Source organism: Fukomys damarensis, unplaced genomic scaffold (genome assembly GCF_012274545.1).
Source record: "Fukomys damarensis isolate Sample0158 unplaced genomic scaffold, DMR_v1.0_HiC HiC_scaffold_39, whole genome shotgun sequence".
In the NCBI taxonomy this organism is placed as follows: Eukaryota; Metazoa; Chordata; class Mammalia; order Rodentia; family Bathyergidae; genus Fukomys; species Fukomys damarensis.
Window position 1 is genome coordinate 84,389,231 of NW_022900951.1, and position 19,735 is coordinate 84,408,965.

At 34.4% G+C, this 19,735-nt stretch overlaps 2 protein-coding genes across 4 annotated transcripts in view; one reads left to right on the forward strand and one right to left on the reverse strand.

Moving 5' to 3' along the window:
* Positions 1–241, reverse strand: part of Psmd10 (proteasome 26S subunit, non-ATPase 10) — a 6,938-nt gene extending 6,697 nt beyond the window's left edge. For 2 of the 3 annotated variants that reach the window (XM_019204369.2, XM_019204368.2), the window contains exon 1: positions 78–241. In XM_019204369.2, coding sequence (XP_019059914.1) covers positions 78–191 — 114 coding nt within the window. In that variant the 5' untranslated portion in view covers positions 192–241. The remainder of the gene's footprint in view (positions 1–77) is intronic. The other variant, XM_010603050.3, reaches the window with a different exon arrangement.
* A 93-nt stretch (positions 242–334) lies between these two features.
* The window catches only part of Atg4a (autophagy related 4A cysteine peptidase), a 58,037-nt gene continuing 38,636 nt past the window's right edge, over positions 335–19,735 (forward strand). The window contains exon 1 of the mRNA XM_010603051.3: positions 335–494. Within this exon, the coding sequence (XP_010601353.1) occupies positions 383–494 (112 nt within the window). The 5' untranslated portion in view covers positions 335–382. The remainder of the gene's footprint in view (positions 495–19,735) is intronic.

Sequence of the window (19,735 nt, forward strand, 5' to 3'; positions counted from 1 at the left end):
TCTGCTTGGGGGGCCTGAGAAGCCATGTAGGTTTTGCCAACGCTGCGGGCTGCGGACAAGCTGTAGAGCGGCTTTACCTGGTCGGTTCTGGTAGCTAGGGACTTATCGGCCAGGATGCTCTCCTTCAACTCTTCCAGCTTCCCACTGTAAGACAGGTTGCAGATCGTTAGGTTAGACACACACCCCTCCATGTCTCTCTTTCTCGAGCGCAACAATGTCAGGCAAAACCCGCCTCCCGGCCTCCAGCTGCCAATCAAAAGAGGTTTAAACCCCACCAATCACTGACCTTTTTCGTTCCGGTGTTTCTTTTCCTATTGCGGAGAGCTTCTGGGAGTTGCAGTTTGAGGGCAGTTCAGGGCAGGGAGGCTACTTTCCGGTTCTCATGGATTTGGCCCCTTCCAGTGCAGGACTACAAGCCCCAGGGTCCCTTGTGATCTCCGTAGTCAAGTTGCCGGTGGAATTGGCCCACGATGACAGCTGGAGAATGGAGTCAGGTACGGAGAGCGGCTTCGTGTGAAACTGTGTGGAAGAGCTGGGGTGGGTGATCTCTGTTGGTGCGCTGAGTCGAACACTTGAAACGGGTACATGAGCGAGGCAAGACAGTTACTGGAGCCTAAAGTTTCTGTTTTCCCGGGGCCCTGACCTGCAGTGGCAGGCGGAAGGGACAACAGTTGGAACTGAGCACTATCTTGAGCCCGGAGCGGTGACTGTAGCTACCCTCCCCCTCCCTGCCATCAAGGAGGGAGTGGAAAAAAAGTAGAGTTAAAAAACCTCGCTGGAGTGGCATCAGGCCAGGGTTCTGCCACAGCAGTGATAGAACATGACACCTAGTAAAGTGTTGTGCCAGGGTGATGCCAAAGGCAGGGTGTGATGCCATGGGAGCCACTTGATATCTAAGAGATCTCAGTGAGTCTGTAACTTGGTGACTTTACCATTTAATAAGGGTCATCCTCAGAATACAGTGGTATGGTGTTGCCACTTTAATATCACAATAATGACGATGATATCGAGGCTTTGCTAGAACTATTAAGCTGGTAATGTTTCTTTTAATGGAAACCCCAAATAGCATCATAACAGACTAGATGCAAGGCTTTTCCTTGAAAAGGAATATCCAGGAGGGCATTTTTCCAAAACTAGATAGTGATAAAGAATACATTCAAGAAAGAAACTGTTTATGTTTATATTTACCCTATTAGGGTGTAGAACAGGGCTTGGCAACATTTCTGTAAAAAGCCAGGTAGTAAATATTTTAGGCTTTGTGAGCCAAAAGGTAAACAAGAGGATATTTTGTACATACTTTTATGACAAGAGAGAAAGCAAATTTTGATAAATGTTTATTGATGAATTAAAAATATAATAATACTTTTACTACTAACATAAGAATGTACAGTTTTGTAACACAGGAATACTAAGAATAGAATTCTTTTGAAGCAATAACACTTTGCTTAATTGGGGGTCAAAATTAGTGTTCTCTATTACCAAAACTGTTTCCAGATATTCATCTGTTAATGCTGATCTATAAAGATATTTTACATATATTATCTTTGAAAGTGTCTTTTCATACAAACAGGTATGCCAAATACTGATGTCAATCCATGAACATATATTTTTAAATTTTTATTTAATAATTTTTTTAAAGTTTCAGAATAGTTTTAGATGTATGGAAAAGTTGTAAATACAGTATAGTTCCCATAAATTCTTCACACAATTTCCTATTTTTCCATTTTAATGATTTTACTGAGATATGTTTTACATATCATAATATTCACCTCTTTCAAAAGTATATAGTTAAATGATTTTAGTAAGTTTATAAAATCATGCAGCTATCACCAAAAGTCAGGTTTAGGATGCTTTCATCTTTCCAATAAAATCTCATGTCCATTTGCTGTTAATACTATTTCCACTCCCAGCCTAGGCAACCACTAATACTTTGTGTATAAACCTGCATATTCTGGACATTTCGTATAAATGAAATCATATAATATGTGATATTTTGTGTCTGGCTTCTTTCACTTAGCACAATATTTTTAAAGTTTAACTGTATTATATAGCATATATAAATGATTTTTACTTTTTACTGACAAATAGCATTCCACTTTATAGATGTACCACATTTTTGTTACCAGTTGTTAGACATTTAGATTGTTTCCAATTGTTGGATATTATATCACATATTATATGATTAATGCTGAGATGAACATTCTCATGCAAGTCTTTGTGTGGAAATATGTTTCCACTTATCTTTGGTATATACATAAGGGTAGAATTATTGAGTCATAGGGAAGTTTTACATTTAACTTTTTAAGAAACTACCCAACTGTTTTCCAAAGTGGCATTACGATTTTGCATTTCCACTACCAATGTATGAGGGTTCCTGTTGTTACACATCCTCAGCATAATTTGTGTCTGTTTTTTAATTATGTATTTATTTTTGGTACTGGGGACCAAACTCGGGTCTTGTTCTTTGTGAGGCAGGTGGCAGAATCACTGAGCTAAATCCTAGGCCCCGTGTCTGTTTTTTATTATAGTCATTCTAAGTGGGTGTGAAATGATAGCTCATTATGATTTAAATTTTTATTTTCTTAATGACTGATATGCTTATGAATCACTTGTGTATCTTCTACGGTGCATTGTCTGTTCTTTTGTCCATTTTAAATTGTTTTTAATTGCATTATAAGAATTATTTAGATATTATAGATGCAAGTTCCTGCCCGTGGGTTGCTTGTCTTTCCCTTCTTGGCCTTTTTTTTCCATGGTATGAGGGATTGAACCCAGGGGCTTTGTGCTGAGTTACATCCTCAACCCTTTTAAAATTATTTTATTTTGTATATTTTTATTTTTGAGACAAAATCTTAGGAAGGTTGGGCTTGAGCTTGTGGTCATCTTGCCTCAGTCTTTCAGAGTGCTGGGATTATAGGCATGTACCACCACAGTCAGTTTTAATGTATTTTGAAGTGAAAAAATTTTGAATTTTGGTGATGTCTTGTTTATCCTTTTTCTTTTATGGAACATGTGTTTAGTGTACCTAGGAAGTCTGCCTACTCTCTCCACAGTTTTCTTCTAAAAGTTTTATTGTTTTTCCTCTTACATTTAAATCTATCACACATTTTGAGTTAATTTTTCTATATAGTGTGAGCTAAGGGTCTAAGGTATTTTTTCTGTGGATATTCAAAATATCTGAGTAGTATTTGCTGAATCTCCTATCAATACCATCTTACATTACTGTTCTATATTTTCACAGCAGAAAAACCCACATCGGTATGTCACTATTGTCTATACTTCACATATTATTCCAGTTTCAGTAGTTTAGCTCTCCTGTCCTTTCTATGGTAGCATGTTACATTCAGTCATTCTATCTCCTTATCATCCTCTGGTATGTGATAATTTCTCAGACTTTGTTTGTTTTGGCAACCATGATAATTTTGAGATAACTTGTCAGATGCTTTATCCTTCAATTGGTTTTGTCTGATGTGTTTCTTTTGATAAGACTGGAATTATTTTTTTGGAGGAAAGCTACAAATGTGTAGTGTTGTTCTCATTATATACTATTGAAAGTGCACTAGCACATATCATATTCATTTCTTGGAATAGAATTGTTACATTATTCTCTTAATATTTATCTTTTGGATTGTTATTTCATTGCAGATTAATCACTTTCAACTGAAGTATGGAAGAAAGCTCCTCATTTGCATAGTTAAATGGATTTTGAGATATGGAACTGTCCTTTGCACTTGCTTTAAGGTCCCCAAACTACTGTTGGAACTGTAATTTGAACTCAGAAAATATGTATGCTGAAATTTATGTGGGAATTGAGAAGTTGCTTCTTGTTATAGCTTTTTTTAAGGCTTTATGGTGGTATTATCTGCATTTGGTAAATCTCATCCTTTTACATGTAAAGTTCAATCCCCTTGGATATAAATATATATGTTTATGTAACTACAACTTAAACAAAGATATAGAATATTTCCATCATTCCCCAAAGGTTTTTTTCATGTTTCTTTGTGGTCTCTTTGTGGTCTCACTTATAGCTCTTGATAGCTACTGATTCTATGACCTTGCAGCTTTTTAAGTATACAATTTAACTATTGTAAGTATTTATAGGGTTGTGTTACCACCACCACAATCTTATTTTAAATAATTTCCATCAACCTGGAAAGAAACCTTATGTTTATTTTTAGTCACTGCCCATTTCTACCCTCAGCCTTAGGCAATCACTGGTCTATTTTGTATCTCTATGAATTTTCATTTTCATGGCATTTAATATAGATAGGATGATATAAAATGTGGTTATATTTGTCTATTTTCACTTAGAATAGTGTTTTTGAAGTTTATCTAAATTGGATCTTGTATCAGTACTTCATTCCTTTATATGGCTAAATAATATTCCATTTTTTGTATTTAACACATTTTGTTTATTCATTCATATTTTTATGGGCAATTGACTTGTTATCATCTTTGGTTATTATGAACATTTGCAACAGTTGCTAACATTTCTGTAAAAGTTTCTAAGCAGGCATATTCTTTTATTTCTCTTAGACACTTAACTGGGAGTGGAACTGCTGGGTCATATGTTAATACTGTAACTTTTTGAGGGACAAACTACAAGGGTGGCTAAAACTATTTTATCTTCTGAACAGTATTAAGAGTTCAATTTTCTTTATATCTTTATCAACATTTATTAATATATTTATTTTTTATCATAGCCATTCTAGTCGGTGTGAAGTACAATCTCACTGTGGTTTTATTGTTTTGCTTTATCATAGTGTAGGAAGTATATAAAACATCTTGACGTTACTTGGAACTCAAACAATGTTAGTTGTTAAATGGCCTTAATACAGTGTAAGTTTCACACAAAGCATTGGCATGCCCTGAAATTCTAGGTTAAATTAATTAGGAAACACGAAGTTTTCAGCAGAGGCTAATTCCCAAAGCCATTCAGTGTTCAGTAATAGTGGTTGAAGGCAGTTCTTCTAACCATTTAAAATGTAAAAATAATTTTCACGTTGCTTTTGCTTTCTACAAAAAAATATGAGAAGGGCTGAATGTAACATGCCCGTCATAGTTTGGTAATGATCAGAATAGGGTAAAAATGCCCTATATGTAGGAGATGTTCGGTAAGTACTTATCCAGTTCATAATGGAGGCACAGTAGCCCTGTTGTATAGTATTCACAAAGGATTGGGTATAGTGACATTTTACTAATTGTATATCAAGTAATTTGATCTGATTGCTAGAAACAGATGGAATAACAAATCCAAATACCCCTACTGCTGAGTGATTTATTTAGATAATCTTTTTTTTTCCAGACAGTATATTGTGCTTTTATTTTATTTGGTAGACTTAGTGGTTAACTTTCAATTCTGAGTTCCCTAAGGCCAAGAATAAGGTACTCCTTAAAAAAAAAGAATAAGGTACTCCTTGACTTTTTGAAAGTTACAAGATAAATAGATCTTAGAAGAGAATGTCTCTTCTTTTATGTTGGTGGCCTCAAGTTATTATGGAGGAACAATGTGGTTGCTGTTTATGTCAGTCAAAAGACAAAGGGTGGGCTAGGGATTTAGCTCCGTGGGGCCACTGCCTGCTGCCCCTTTAGGTTCTGTCTCCCTTGCTACTCATGGGATTGAATGTTCTCTGTTGCCTTTTCCACTGGTCACCTGAATTGTAGGTCCTACAAAGATAAGTTAAACTTCTAGACTTAAAGAATAACACTAGTACCATTTATAGATCACATATATTAAATTTTGAGCTTATTTTATGTAATTCTTACAACAACTGTACGAGGCAGGTACTGTTATCCCCCTATCCTTATTTATTTACAATAAGAAGACAGGCATAGAGAAGTGAAGTAACATACCTAGTCAAAGTTAGAGCGTAACTAGAAAACCAGGCCTAACATCACCCCAAAGCCCTAACATGTGAGCAGTGTAACATTCTGTGAAATATTGCTAAGAGTAGAATTATATGTATATGCAAACCCTAGATAATGCAATACAAATTCCTGACAGAGTTCTTCGGGTTGTAGCTCTGTTTGATTGTAGGGAAATGACATGTTTTTCATGCTCTAGAGCAGCATTGCCTAATAGAATCTTTTGGTAAAGTTCTATGTCTATTCTGTTCTAGTATGATACTCATTATTCACATTTGGCCATTGCACACTTGAAATGTGTTTAGGAACTAAATTTTCAATTTCTTTGAAATTTAAATAGCTTCCTATGTCTACTGGTACCATTTTGGACCATATGCAGAGGTACTTTCTCCCACTGCTCCTTTGTAATTATCACTACATATTCGAATCAATGCAAATATTTTTTTCCATAGCACAGCTAAGAATCAATATTTTCTGTAGGGAAAAATAACTCAGAGAGACCATATATAGAGTATATACAAATGAATTAACTGCATGACCATTACAGGGATAGGTTCTGGGTTATCTAGCATGAAAATTCTCTATCCTTACCACTTACTAGATAAGATTTAAACAACTAGCCCCAAAACACCTTATACTTGTTTTTTTATTGTTTGCAAATGTATTTTATGCACCAGAGCTTTGCAATTTCCAGTTGCCTGATTTAAGATAGATGTTTTAATCTGTGGCTGTTTTTCAAAATCACATGTTTTTTGATCCCATTGTTAAATGTCCTTGGTATTGTATGTTTCCGGCCTATAAATTATTCCCATTTAAAATATATCCTTTCATAAAAGTAGTGTACTGTTTTAGGCTATTAAAATAAATTAAGCAACAAACCTCTAAATAATCCATTGGTCAATCCACTGGTTATTTACTCCTTCAATTTTAGTTTCCACACTCTTATTTCTGAGTTAATTGCTTTATAAGTGGTTTCTTATAATTTTTTTCTATTATGAATAATGAAAGAGCCACAAGAAGTTGCAAAACTAGCACATAAAGGTTCTGTACAATCTTCACCCAGTTTTCCTCAATCATTAAAATTATACAGAATTATAATATAATATAATATAAAAACCAGGAAATTGATATTGGAACAATGTGTGTGTATAGTTCTTTGTTGCTTTTTTAACATGTAATAGATTGATTAACCATTACAACAACCAGAAAACATTCTAATACTATTCATATATCTTATGCTACCTCTTTTTTGCCATACCCATCATGTACACCCACCATTCATAATTTGTTCTTCTAGTCTGCCATCTTGTTTATATTTCACATATTTTACATGCTCTGTTTTCATTTGCATTCAGTTGAATGTATTTTTACTTCCCTTGAAACTTCCTCTTTAACCAATGGATTATTTAGAATTTTGTTGCTTAATTTCCAGTTGATAAGCTACTTTTTCATTTTCATTCTGTTCTTAAATTCTAGATTGATTCTATTATACTCAGAGAAACATTGTGCATAATTTCAATTATTTCAAATTTGCCTTTGTTTTATGACTCAGGATACGATATGTTTTAATGAATGTCTCATAGGGGTGTGAAAAAATGTATATTCTGCCGTTATCGGGCAGAATGTTCCATATATGCCAGTTAGATCTTATTAGTTGATTGTGTTATTCACATATTATATATTCTTGATTATTTTGTATTTAGTAGATATATCTGTTTCTAAAAGGAACATGTTGAGATCTCCAAGTATAATTGTTGAGTTATCCATTTCTTTTTTCAGCTCTTTCAAGTTTGTTTCATGTATTTTAAGATGTTCAGTACATACATATTTAAGATTGCTGTTTTCTTGATGGATTTATGTTTTTATCATTACAGAGTTTTCCTTTATCCCTGGCAATTTTCTTTGCTCCAAAGTCTACTTAATCCAATATAATATAGCTATAGTTGATTTTTCAAATGTTTTCCTAGTATATCTTGTTCCATCTTTCTATGTTGTCTACCTATATTGTTATATTTGAAGTGAATTTCATGTGGACAGCTAATAGTTGATATGGTTTAGAACTAAAATGGCCCTCAAAGCCTCATGTGTTTGTAAGGGATTGGATTAATGGGTCCCTTAAAGTGGACTTGCTGTTAGGTGAGTCACTGTGGATATGACCCTAAAGGATATATCTCTCTTTCCTGCTTCTCCTTTGACTCTCTGCTTCCCCACTACCATGAGATGAGCAGCTTCGCATATGACTTGCACTTTTGCTATATTGTTTCTTCCTGGAAGCTGGCTGGTCATGGACCAAAATATAAGGCAAAATTAACCTCACCACCTTTAAATTGTGAGTATTGAGTATTGTCCCAGTGATGAGAAAAATGATTAAGGTAGTCATGTTTTTTATCTACTCTGCCAATGAGAGTATTTTTGATACATGAAGGCCATTTAATTTCAAAAAATTAATTCTATTGGTACATTTTAGGTGTACAATATAATGACATTCATCATTGGAAATTTGTACCTTTACATAATGTATCTTGGTTCTTATTTTTTCCCAATTCCCCTGCCCTCCTTTCAAGTCCTCCACCCCTCCCTATTTACAAAGACTTTGTTTCCATTTTTTCATTTTCTCATATTAATTCTATTCCCTTCTTTCCTTTTCCCTACTCACACCCTGATTCTGCTCCCCCTTTGCCCCTTTTCTTCCTATTTCACATTAGCTATTACACATTTTGATCCTTATTTACACTTTCTGTTTCTCACACCAGAGAAGCTATTATTGTATTTACATCTGTGTGTTCTATTTATTTCACTTAAGAGTATGACCTCAAAGTGCATCCATTTAGCTGTGTCTCTAATTTCTCATTCTTTATGGCTGAGTAGTCCTCCATTTTATTAAAAAAAAATCTTCTTTATCCAGTCTCTAGTTGATAGGCTATTGGGCTGTTTCCAAGCTTTAGAAATTACAAACTGTGCTGCTATAAACATGGGTGAGCATATATCACTGTGCTATGATTCTTTTAATTCTTTTGGGAAGATACCCAGCAGGAAAATACCTGGGTCAAATGGGACTTCTAATCCTAGTTATTTAAGGTTTATCCATATTGACTTGCACTTTGTGCTAGTTCACATGCAACTGGAGTTTTGTTCATGAAATCTTTTCCTAAGCCAATGTTTTCAAGAGTTCTACCTAGACTCCCTTCTAGCCAGTTTAGTATTTCTGTTTTAATATTTAGCTCTTTAATCCATTTTGATGTTAGTTTAGTGCATGGTGAAAGATAGGGGTCTAGTTTTAATTTTTGGCAAATTTAAATCCATTTTGTCCAGCACCATTTATTAAAGAAGCTATCTTTCCTCCACTGAGGATAGTTGGCTCCTTCATCAAAGATGAGGTGGCTGATTGTGTCTGCAGTTATTTTTGCATCTTCTGATCTGCTCTGCTGGTCCTCAGGTCTGTTTATTTTGCCAGTACCATGCTATTTTTATCACAGTGGCTTTGTAGTAGTTTCAAGTTGGGGATTGTGATACCCCCTACCTTGTCTTTGATGCATAGAATTGCTTTTGTTATTCTAGGTCTCTTCTTGTTCCAAATGAATTTTTGGATTCTTTTCTCAAGGTCTGTGAAATATGCTGTTAGAATTTTAATTGGGATTGAATTGAATCTGTGTAGCAGTTTTGGAAGTATGTTCATTTTCACTATATTGGTTTTTCCTATCCAGGTGCAGGTGATGTCTTTCCATTTTCTGATATCTTTTTTCAGAGTGCTATCATTTTCAGATTAGAGGTCTTTGATTTATTTTGTTAGGTTAATACCTAGGTATTTTTTTGGGGGGGGATGCTATTATAAAGTGAGTGTTTCTCCAGTTTCTGTTTCAGTGAGTCTCTTGTTCATGTACAGGAAAGCTATTGGTTTTTGTGGGTTGACCTTGTATCCAGCTACTTCACTGAATTTGGCTATGAAGTTTAGAAAGCTTTCCTGGCATCTTCTATATAGATTATCGTGTCATCTGCAAATAATGACAGTTTGATTTTTTTGTTTCCTATCTTTATTCCTTTTATTTTTTTTCTCTTCTCTAATTGCTGTGACTAATGTTAATATAGTGTAGTTCATTTATTGATTTGCATATGTTGAACCATCCTTGCATCCCTGGGATGAATCACACTTTGTAAGGGTTTATGATCTTCTTGATGATGTGCATTCACTTTTCCAGTATCTTATTAAGGAGTTTTACATCTATGTTCATTAGTGAGGTTGGCCTGTAGTTCTCTTTTTCAGTTCGGACTTTCCCTGTTTTGTGGATCAAAGTGACGCTTGCTTCCACAAATGAATTCGGAAGTATTGCTTTCCTTTCAACTGAAGAGTTTAAACTGTAGTAGCAATAGTTCTTATTTAAATATCTTTTATAATTCATCGGTGAAGCCATCAGGGCCCAGGCTTTTCTTAGTTGGTAAGTTTTTAATTATATTTTAAATTTTATTTATTGATATTGGGTTGTTTAAAAAATTTAGGTCATCTTTGTCAATTCATACATATCTAGGAATCTGTCCATTTCTTCTTTGTTTGCCATCTTATTGGCATATAGGTTCTTGAAGTAGGTATTGATGATCCTCTAACTTTCTGCTGGGTTCTTTGTAATTTCACCCTTTTCATTCTTAATTGAATGCATTTGGGCCTTTTCTTTCCTTTCTTTGGTATAAGTTTTGCTAAGGGTTTGTCAATTTTGTTTATTCTTTCAAAGAACCAACTCTTTGCTTTATTGATTTTTTAATATCATTCTCTTACTGTCTATTGCATTTATTTCTCCTCTGAACATTATAATTTCCTCCCTTGTATTAGCTTTGTTTTTGTCCTGCTCTTGTTTTTCTAGAAGCTTGAGTTTCAGCATCAGGTTGTTTATTTGAGCTCACTCTCTTTTCCTGATATGAGTATTCACTATTATGAATTTTCCTTTTAAAACTCTTCATTGTGTCCCATAGAGTTTATGAAATTCTTTTAGTCTCTTTTGCTATTTATCTCCATTTTCATTGCACTATACTTTGATAATATAAAGGAGATAACTTCAATTCCTTTGCACTTACTTCAGCATGTTACATGAGCAAGTACATGGTCTATTTTGGAGAATGACCCATGTGCAGCTGAAAGGAATATGTATTCTAATTTTGTGGGGTGGAACACTCAGTAAACATCTTACAGTTCATTTTTTCGAGAGTTTGAGTTCTGGTATTTTGTTGTTTATTTTCTGTCTAGTGGATTTATCTATTTGTGACAGTGGCTATTGAGGTACCCTGTTTCTGTTGTATTAGTGCTTATTTGACTTTTCATGTCCATTAGGATTTGTTTTATATAGCTGGGTACACAAGTATTTGGTGCATATGTATTTATGGTTGTCATCTCTTCCTCTTAGATTGTTTCCTTTAGAAGATGTAGTGGCCTTCTTTGTGTCTCTTAATTGATGTTGGTTTGAAATCCATTTGATCTGCAAAGAGGATAGCTATTCCTGCTTTTATTTAGGGTTCCTGTCACATTGACTATTGTTTTCCTCCCTTTAACTTTCACTGTATGAGTTTCTTTTTGAATTAAGTGTTTTTCTTGTATGCAGCATATTGTTGGATCTTGCTTCTTGACCCATTCTGCCAGTCTATTCCTCTTTTGATTGGTGAATTGAGACCATTAACATTGATGGTTATAGTTGATATGTATTGACTTATCCTTGTCATGACCTTTTCCTGTTGTTGGATTACCCCCTTTGCATTTAATTTTTGTCTTGCCTTATGGATTCATTCTTCTGGCCTTCCTGGAGTTGTGCTCTTCATTGTCTTTTCCTTGGTATTCATGAAGTTCCTAAAGTGCTCTTTTCATGAAAGAATCTTATTTCCATATTAATTTTGAAAGATAGTTTTGCAGAGTATGTCAATCTCAGTTGGAAGTTGTTTTTTTATAGGGCTTGCAATACATCTCACCAGCCTTTTCTTGCCTTAAGGATTTGTGTTGAGAAGTCCACTGTGATTCTGATGGGTTTTCCTTCCATGTGATTTGTTTCTTTTCTCTAACTGCTTGTAGAATTTTGTTCTGTTGGGTTTGTGGGGTCTTGACTATTATATGCCTAGGTGTAGTTATTTTTTTTTTAATCAGAGCTATTTGGAACCCTATATCACTCACTTATCTGTAGGTCAATTTCTTTTCCCCCACTTGGGAAGTTTTCTGCCGTTACTTCTGTGAACAGTTTTTATGTCATTTGCACTCTGTCTTGTTTCTTCATTGTCTTGAATCAGTCTTATGTTTTTCTTCTTGGCATCATCTTGAAGCTGCTGGATTGATTTCTCATGGTCCCTTGCTATTGTTAAGAAGTTTTTCTTTTCCTGGTCACTAATTGTAATCCTGTCTTCTATATCTGAAATTCTGTACTCACATTTGCTCATTATTCTGCATAAACTTTCAATGCAGTTTTTAATCTCCTGGAAATCAGTTTGTATCTGTTTTATGGATTCCATTTGTTTTCTATGTTGCAATCTCCTCATTTTCCTCAGCTGTTCTATCTTTTTTGTTTGTGTTTGTTCTAAACTTATTAATCATGTCTTTCACTATGGATGCAATCTCTGTTGTTTTATGAGACGTTATTTCTGATTTTATTTTTTCCAGATCCTGTTTCTTTGTCAGTTCAGGGAGTCCAGTTGGTTGAGTATCAAATTGTTTCATCTTGTTTCCCTTTGGGGTTGCCTTAGGTTATCTGGAAGTCTGGTTTTTAGACTTGTTTACATGTCTTCTCATCTCAACAAATACAGCCTCCTGCGCTTTTGTTGAAGTGACTTTTTGCTTGCCCAGTGGTCTTCAATTTTCAGCAAGCCACTGAAAATTCTTTTCTCTGCTGCCCACCACTTCACCAGTTCCTGCATTCAAAGTGGTGGTCTTCTTGATCTCTGTGCTCTTTTGTTGCTTGGGTTGGATTCTGGCTGGGCCCTGTGCATACTTGGGTTGTTATCTATGCATGCCTTTGGATAGGGCCTGCCCCCATTTAGCTGTTTTCTGGGAGGGACTTTGCCTTGGGCCTGTGGACCCCAGTTGCTGGTGTCTGAGTGGACTTGTTGCTAGGATCTGTGTGCACTTATGGATGGAATCTGGGTGGATCTCTGGCTATTGTTTGTGTGCCTGTGTATCTCTTTTCCAGTAAAGCTTTTGGCTGGGACCTGTAGGCCCAAGCAGCTGGGGATGGGGAGCTGCCCTTGCTGGGACCTGCCTGTGGTATACAACTCTGGTCCACACCCTAGGACATTTACTTTCAATGTAATGGTTGATACACTCAAAAATCAGTAGCCTTCTTGTACACAAATAACAGACTCACTTGGGAGAGAAATTAGGGAAACAATTCCTTTCACAATAGCATCAAAAAAATGAAGTATCTAGGAGTCAATCTAACAAAAGAAGCAAAAGACCTCTACGCTGAAAATTGCAGTACTATAAAAAAAAAGAGATCAAAGAGGATATTAAAAAATGGAAAGATATCCCTTGCTTCTGGGCAGGAAGAATCAACATAGTGAAAATGGCCATACTACCAAAAACTGCTACACAGATTCAATGCAGTTTCGATTGAAATTCCAACAGTATATTTCACAGAACTAGAGAAAATAATCCAAAAAATCATTTGGAACAAAAAGAGACCTAGAATAATAAAAGCCATTCTAGGCAACAGACATGGCAGGGGGTATCACAATACCCAACTTGAAAATGTCCTACAGTGCCACTGTGATAAAAACAACATGGTACTGGCAAAGAAACAGACCTGAGGATCAGTGGAATAGATACTGGATATCTTTCTGAAAGAATTAAAAGAATCATACCACACTAATATATGCACACCAATGTTTATAGCGGCACAGTTTGTAATAGCTAAAACTTGGAAACAGCCCAATTGCCCATCACTTGGAGACTGGATAAAGAAGTTGTATTTGTTCTATAAAATGGAGTACTACTCGGCCATAAAGAGTGAGAATCTAGAGTCATTTATAGGAACATGGATGCATATGGAGGTCATAAGTGAAATAAATAAGACACACATGTGTAAATATGGAATAGTTTTTCTGGTGTGAAAAACTAAAAGTACACAAATTGACACAAATTGTATAAATGATAGTGTGAAATAAGAAGAAAATGGCTAAAGGGAAAGTGGGAAGAGAAGGGGAAAGGAAATAAGGGAAAAGAAAAATGTGAAAAAAGGAAAAAATGGAAAGAAAATCTTTGTAAATAGGGGAGGGTGGAGGGGGTGAAGGGAGGGCAGGGTTATGGGGAAAAAATGTGAACCAAGATCTGTCATGTAAAGGTACAAGATGCCAATTATAAATGTTAACTGTACTGTATACTTAAAAAGGACCAATAAACTAATGAAAAAAAGCAAAAAAATAATGTAATGGCTTGATATATTATTTCTTAAGTCTGCCATTTTAGTTTAGCTTTTCTGTTCTCTCTTTTCTTCTTGTAGTTTTCTTTTACCTGGCTTACTCTGGGTTGCTAATGCCATTTTTATGTTTCAGTATTAATGTATTTATAGTGATTTTGAGCACTTTTCTTTTTCTGTCACTTTCTCTGTCATGCTGAGCATAATCATTGTACATACACATATTCAAGTGAATATATATGCATACCTATGTATGTATATGTGTGTATATATATATATATATACTGTACTAATATATGTAGTCTAATGCCTCTGTATACGTACATATATATATATGTACGCACACAGTGACTATGCAGTACATTATAGACAGATAAATTGTAATAATTTCCTCTGTGAGTACCAGTTTGAATAGTGTATAGAAACCATACCTCTTCTAAATCATATTTCCTTCTTCCATTTGTAATGCAATTTTCTTTAATATTTCTCCTAAATATTTAGAATCACATCAATATTATGATTTTTTGCTTTAGATGCCAAACATAATTTACAGTGCTATAAAAAAGGAAAGTCTATTGCATTTACATTTTTAGCTGTTTGTATTGTTCTTTCTTGTTTCTTATTGTTAATTTCCTTCTTTTGTCTTTTTTTTTTTTCCATTTCACAAACTCCCTTTAGAGATTCATTGTTTAGGTATATTTGCTGGCAACACATTTTTGGATTTTCTTCATGTGAGAAGCCTTGATTTCCCCACTAAGTTTATTTTTGTTGGCTGTAAAATTCTGGGTTGACAGTTCTTTCCTTTCAGCAGTTGAAAAAAAAGTTATTTCCCTTTGGACTTACCATAAAGAAACCTGTTCTCATTCATGTTTTTTTCCTCTGTCATGAAGGCATCACTTCTCTCTCAATGCTTTCAAGAGTTTTTCTTTGTTTTACTATTAAGGAATTTTGTTATGATGTGTCTTTATGTGGAATTCTTTGGATTTATCTCATTAGGTTTTGCTCAGCTTCTTGAGTCTATAGTTTTATATCTTTTACCAAATTTTGGATATTTTTCATATTAATTAGCTTGATTTAGCCATTGCACAATGTATACATATATCAAAACATTTTATTGTACATAATATATTCTAATTTTGACAAATAAAATTTTACTTATTAATTTTATAAATCAAAGAAATTTTCACCAATAACTTTTTTTGGGGGTACTGGGGATCGAACTTGGGTCCTTGGGCTTGTAAAGCAGACACTGGAACCACTGAGCTAAATCCCCAGCCCTACCAATAACTTTTTGAGTACTTTGTTAGTGCCACATTTTTCTTCTGGAATTCTGATGACATGAATATGTATATATTGCTTTAGCCCCGTATGTTCCTGACACACTGTACTTTTTTCCAATTTATTTTCTGTCTTGTTCAGATTGAATAATTTCTATTTTGTCTATAATCAATTTCACTGATTTTTTTCTTGTCATCTTCTTTTTGCTATTAAGCCCATCCTGTTAATTTTTCATTTTGGTTATTGTATATTTCAGTTCTATAATTTTCATTTGCTTTTCTTACATCTTTTATTTGTTTGGTGAGACCTTCTATTGTTTTAAACATTTGTATCCTATATTTGTATAACTGCTTGCTGAAGCATTTTAAAATAACTGATTTAAAATTCTGTTGAATAATTACAATATCTGTCATCTCAGTGTTAGAGTCTATTGAATGACTTTTCTTATTCAAGTTAACATATTTCTGATTCTTTAATATTTTGAGGAACTTCCATACTGTTTTCCATAGAGCACCATTTTACAATCCCACCAACAATGTACACGAGTTATAATTTTTCCATATCCTTGCTTACACTTGTTATTTTCTATAGTCATCATAATGGATGTGAAGTGATTTCTGACTAAGGTTGTTATTTGCATTTCTCTGAAGATTAGTGACATTGAGCATCTTTTCATATGCTTGATGGCCACTTGTATATCTTCTTTGGGCAGCTGTCCATTTAATTATTTGACCATTTTTAAATAAGTTTGTTTGAATTTTTGCTGAGCTGTAGGAATACTTTATATATTCTGAATATTAACCCCTTTTCAGATATATGATTTGCAGATAATTTTTCAAATTCTGTACTTTGCTGTTTCACTGTTGGTTATTTCTAATGCAGAAACTTTTTTGAATTTCATATAGTCTTGTTTTTTTATTCTTATTACCTTGATTTTTTGTGTGTTATTTCCAAGTGTAATATTATGTAATTTTTTTCTATGTGTTCTTTTCTAGGCATTTTATAGTTTTAGGTCTTGTATTTAGATCTTAACATATTTCAGTAATTTTTGTATATGGTATATGGTAAGGGTTGAAATTCATGCATGTAGATATCTAGTGCTCCAAAACCTTGTGTTGAATAGTCTGTCCTACATTAAGTGGTCTTGAAACTCTTATCAAAGATCATTTGACCATATTTGCTAGAGTTAATATCTGGGCTGTCCATTATATTCCATTGATTTACTTGTCTTCTAATACCATACTGTTTTTATCACTATACTTTTGTAAGAATTTTTAAGGTATCTTTCTCTCTCTCTCTCTCTTCATTGTCAGGGATCAAACTCAAGATCTTGTGCTTGCCAGGCAGGCATGGTGCCACTGAGCGGCATCCTGGATGTAATGTTTTGAAATCAGAAAGTTTTTCTCTCCTAACTTTGGTCTTCTTTTTAAAAGTTGTTTTGGCTATTTATGATCCTTTGGGATTCCATATGAACTTTAGGCTGAATCTTTTTCTATTTCTGCAAAGAATTTCATTGGGATTTTGAATGGGATTGTGTTGAATTTCTGTATCATTTTAGGTAGCATGAACATCTTAACAATGTTAAATCTTCCAATCTATGAGCATGGCATGTGTCTTCATTTACTTTTGTTTTCTTTAATTTCTTTTAGCAAAGTTTTACAGTTTCCATTGGGAAACTACATCCAAAATGAAAACTATCAAGCAGTAATTTGTTGCTATACCTTACTTTTCCAATAACATTAGTGTATTTAACTATGAACAGGGTACAATTCTTTGCTGCTTGGGAAAATTACTATTCATGCTATAAGCTTTGCTTAATCAGGAAGGGACACCTCAGATGGCTTCTATATACTATGGTAGAATGGGAACTGTGACTATAACCTTTAGTGACTATGAAGCTGAGGCCCTGGCAGGACTGCCTAAGGGTGGCAATTAAGAAAGGCAGCACCAGGCCATGAATAAAGAGAAACTAAACCCTGAATTTTATTTCCTTCAAGAAGCCTTCTCTGACCATGCTTACCCATGTTTACCTCCTTTATCTGGTTTCTTATAGTATTGCTTTTACTATACAGCCTAATACGCTAATACTCTTCTTATGTGATCAATTAGAGTAAAATCTCAGCCGACACTTTGGAAAAAGGGCATATTTAATAACTAATTTTTCCAAATGACTTATTATTTACCCTATATAAACATCATGAGCTCCTACTATTTTAACCATTTTGAGTAGAATTCTCTAAAAAAAAAATCTGTTTCCCTGACTTCTTAAACACTGCAGGGCTGAGGGTTCAGTAGTAGAATGCTTAATCTATAAAGCCATGATATTCTAAGGCATACTGAAAGGTTTTTAATATTTGCCCTGTGTTAAATGGTCCCAGAACCTTAACTTTGGATATATGTGTTTGTGCTTGAGAATCTATATTAGGATTTTATGAATTTCTGTCACTTTCCTTGTCATTTGTCCCTTCTTGCTACTGTTGAACTACTTTTGTAAAATTGGCACCCAGTCCCTACCTGGGTAGGCTTAATAAAGGCTTCTTTTTTCTTTTTTTCTTTTTTCTTTTTATTGAGTTGATTGGTACAGTCTAGGTATAGAATACAGTTACATTCATTATTGGGTTCCTGTACCTTTACATGATAGGTCTTGATTCTTATTTTTCCCCTTGTCCCTGCACTCCCTTCACCCCCTCCTCCCCTCCCCATTTACAAAAACTTTATTTCCTTTTTTTCAGTTTCTCATATTTTTTCCCTCTCCCTTATTACCTTGCCCCCACCCTTCCCACTTTCCCTATGCCTTTAGCCCTTTACTTCCTATTTCACATTATTAATTATCTCATTAGGATCTTGTGTACTGTTATAGTTTTTCACACCAGAGAAACTATTTGGTGTTTCAGTTAAAGAAATCTCTGTATGTACATTAAAAATAGGGAATCCTGAAATAAAACTAAAAAGGAAAATAAAAGAGAAAAGGCAGTGATGTAAAATTAAAATAATCTTTAATTCTGAAGATGAAAATGGTCCCTGAACATATTTAAATTGCTTCTTGCTCTTATAGTCTTATATTATTCTTTTTTTCATGATTTAGACAATACTTTATTAGTTTCTGTAATCAAACCCACGTAGATTTGACCTTACATATTTAATACAGTGTGATACCTTTGTACAAATGGAAAAAAAATTAACATTTCTAGACCAATATGGCTGTCCATTTCTGTACAATGCCAACTCAACACAGTAAATTGGGATAACTTTTTCCAAAGTTGACAGCACAGTTAAAGTTTCCAAAAATTCAAATTATATATATATGAAATAGCAGTATGTTATGCTTCAATAGCAGCAACAGCTTTTCAAGGTTATGCAGTCATCTGAACAAAGTTATAGACATTCAGCACACTCCATTAAAAAAACACAAACAAAAAATGAAGAAAAGAATAATACCCAGAAAACAGCAAAGTTCTGTTGCTGTTGTGGTACCTGGCACCATTTTTTTTATTAGCATCTTAATCATCATCTGGAAAGAGAACATTCTAGAGTAACATCATTAAAAATAGCTCTGATAAAGCATGGTCACTACTATGTATCATCAAGCAGGTACAAAATATTTTACATTCACAGAGGTATGATACAGTACTGTCCTACATCTATAATACTAGAATCAGTTTTGGTTTGAAATTTACTTTGTCTGCAAATAAGATTGCTACCCCTGCTTTTTTCTGGGCTCCTGTCACATGGAGAATTGATTTCCATCCTTTCACTTTCAGTCTATGGGCTTCTTTTTGCACTAGGTGTGTTTCTTGTATACAACACATTGTTGGATTTTGCTTCTTATTCCATTCTGCCAGTCAATTTCTCTTGATTGGTGAGTTGAGGCCATTGATATTGATGGTTATAACTGATATGTACTAACTTATTATTGTCCTGTTATTGGCCTTTTGTTGACTCTTTTTACTTTTTCACCTTCTTTTAGTTTCTTGCCTTGCCTATTTGATTTGCTCTGTTGGGCCTCCTGGTATTATTACCTTCTTTGTCTTTTTCTAGGATATTGCCTAGAGTTGCTTGTAGTGCTGGTTTGGTATTCATGTAGTTTCTCAGGTGTTCTTTGTCATGGAAGTATCTTATTTCCCCATCCATTTTGAAAGAGAGTTTTGCAGGATACATCAGTCTAGGGGTTGTTCTCTTTTAGTACTTGAAATATCTCACTCCAGGCTCTCCTTGCC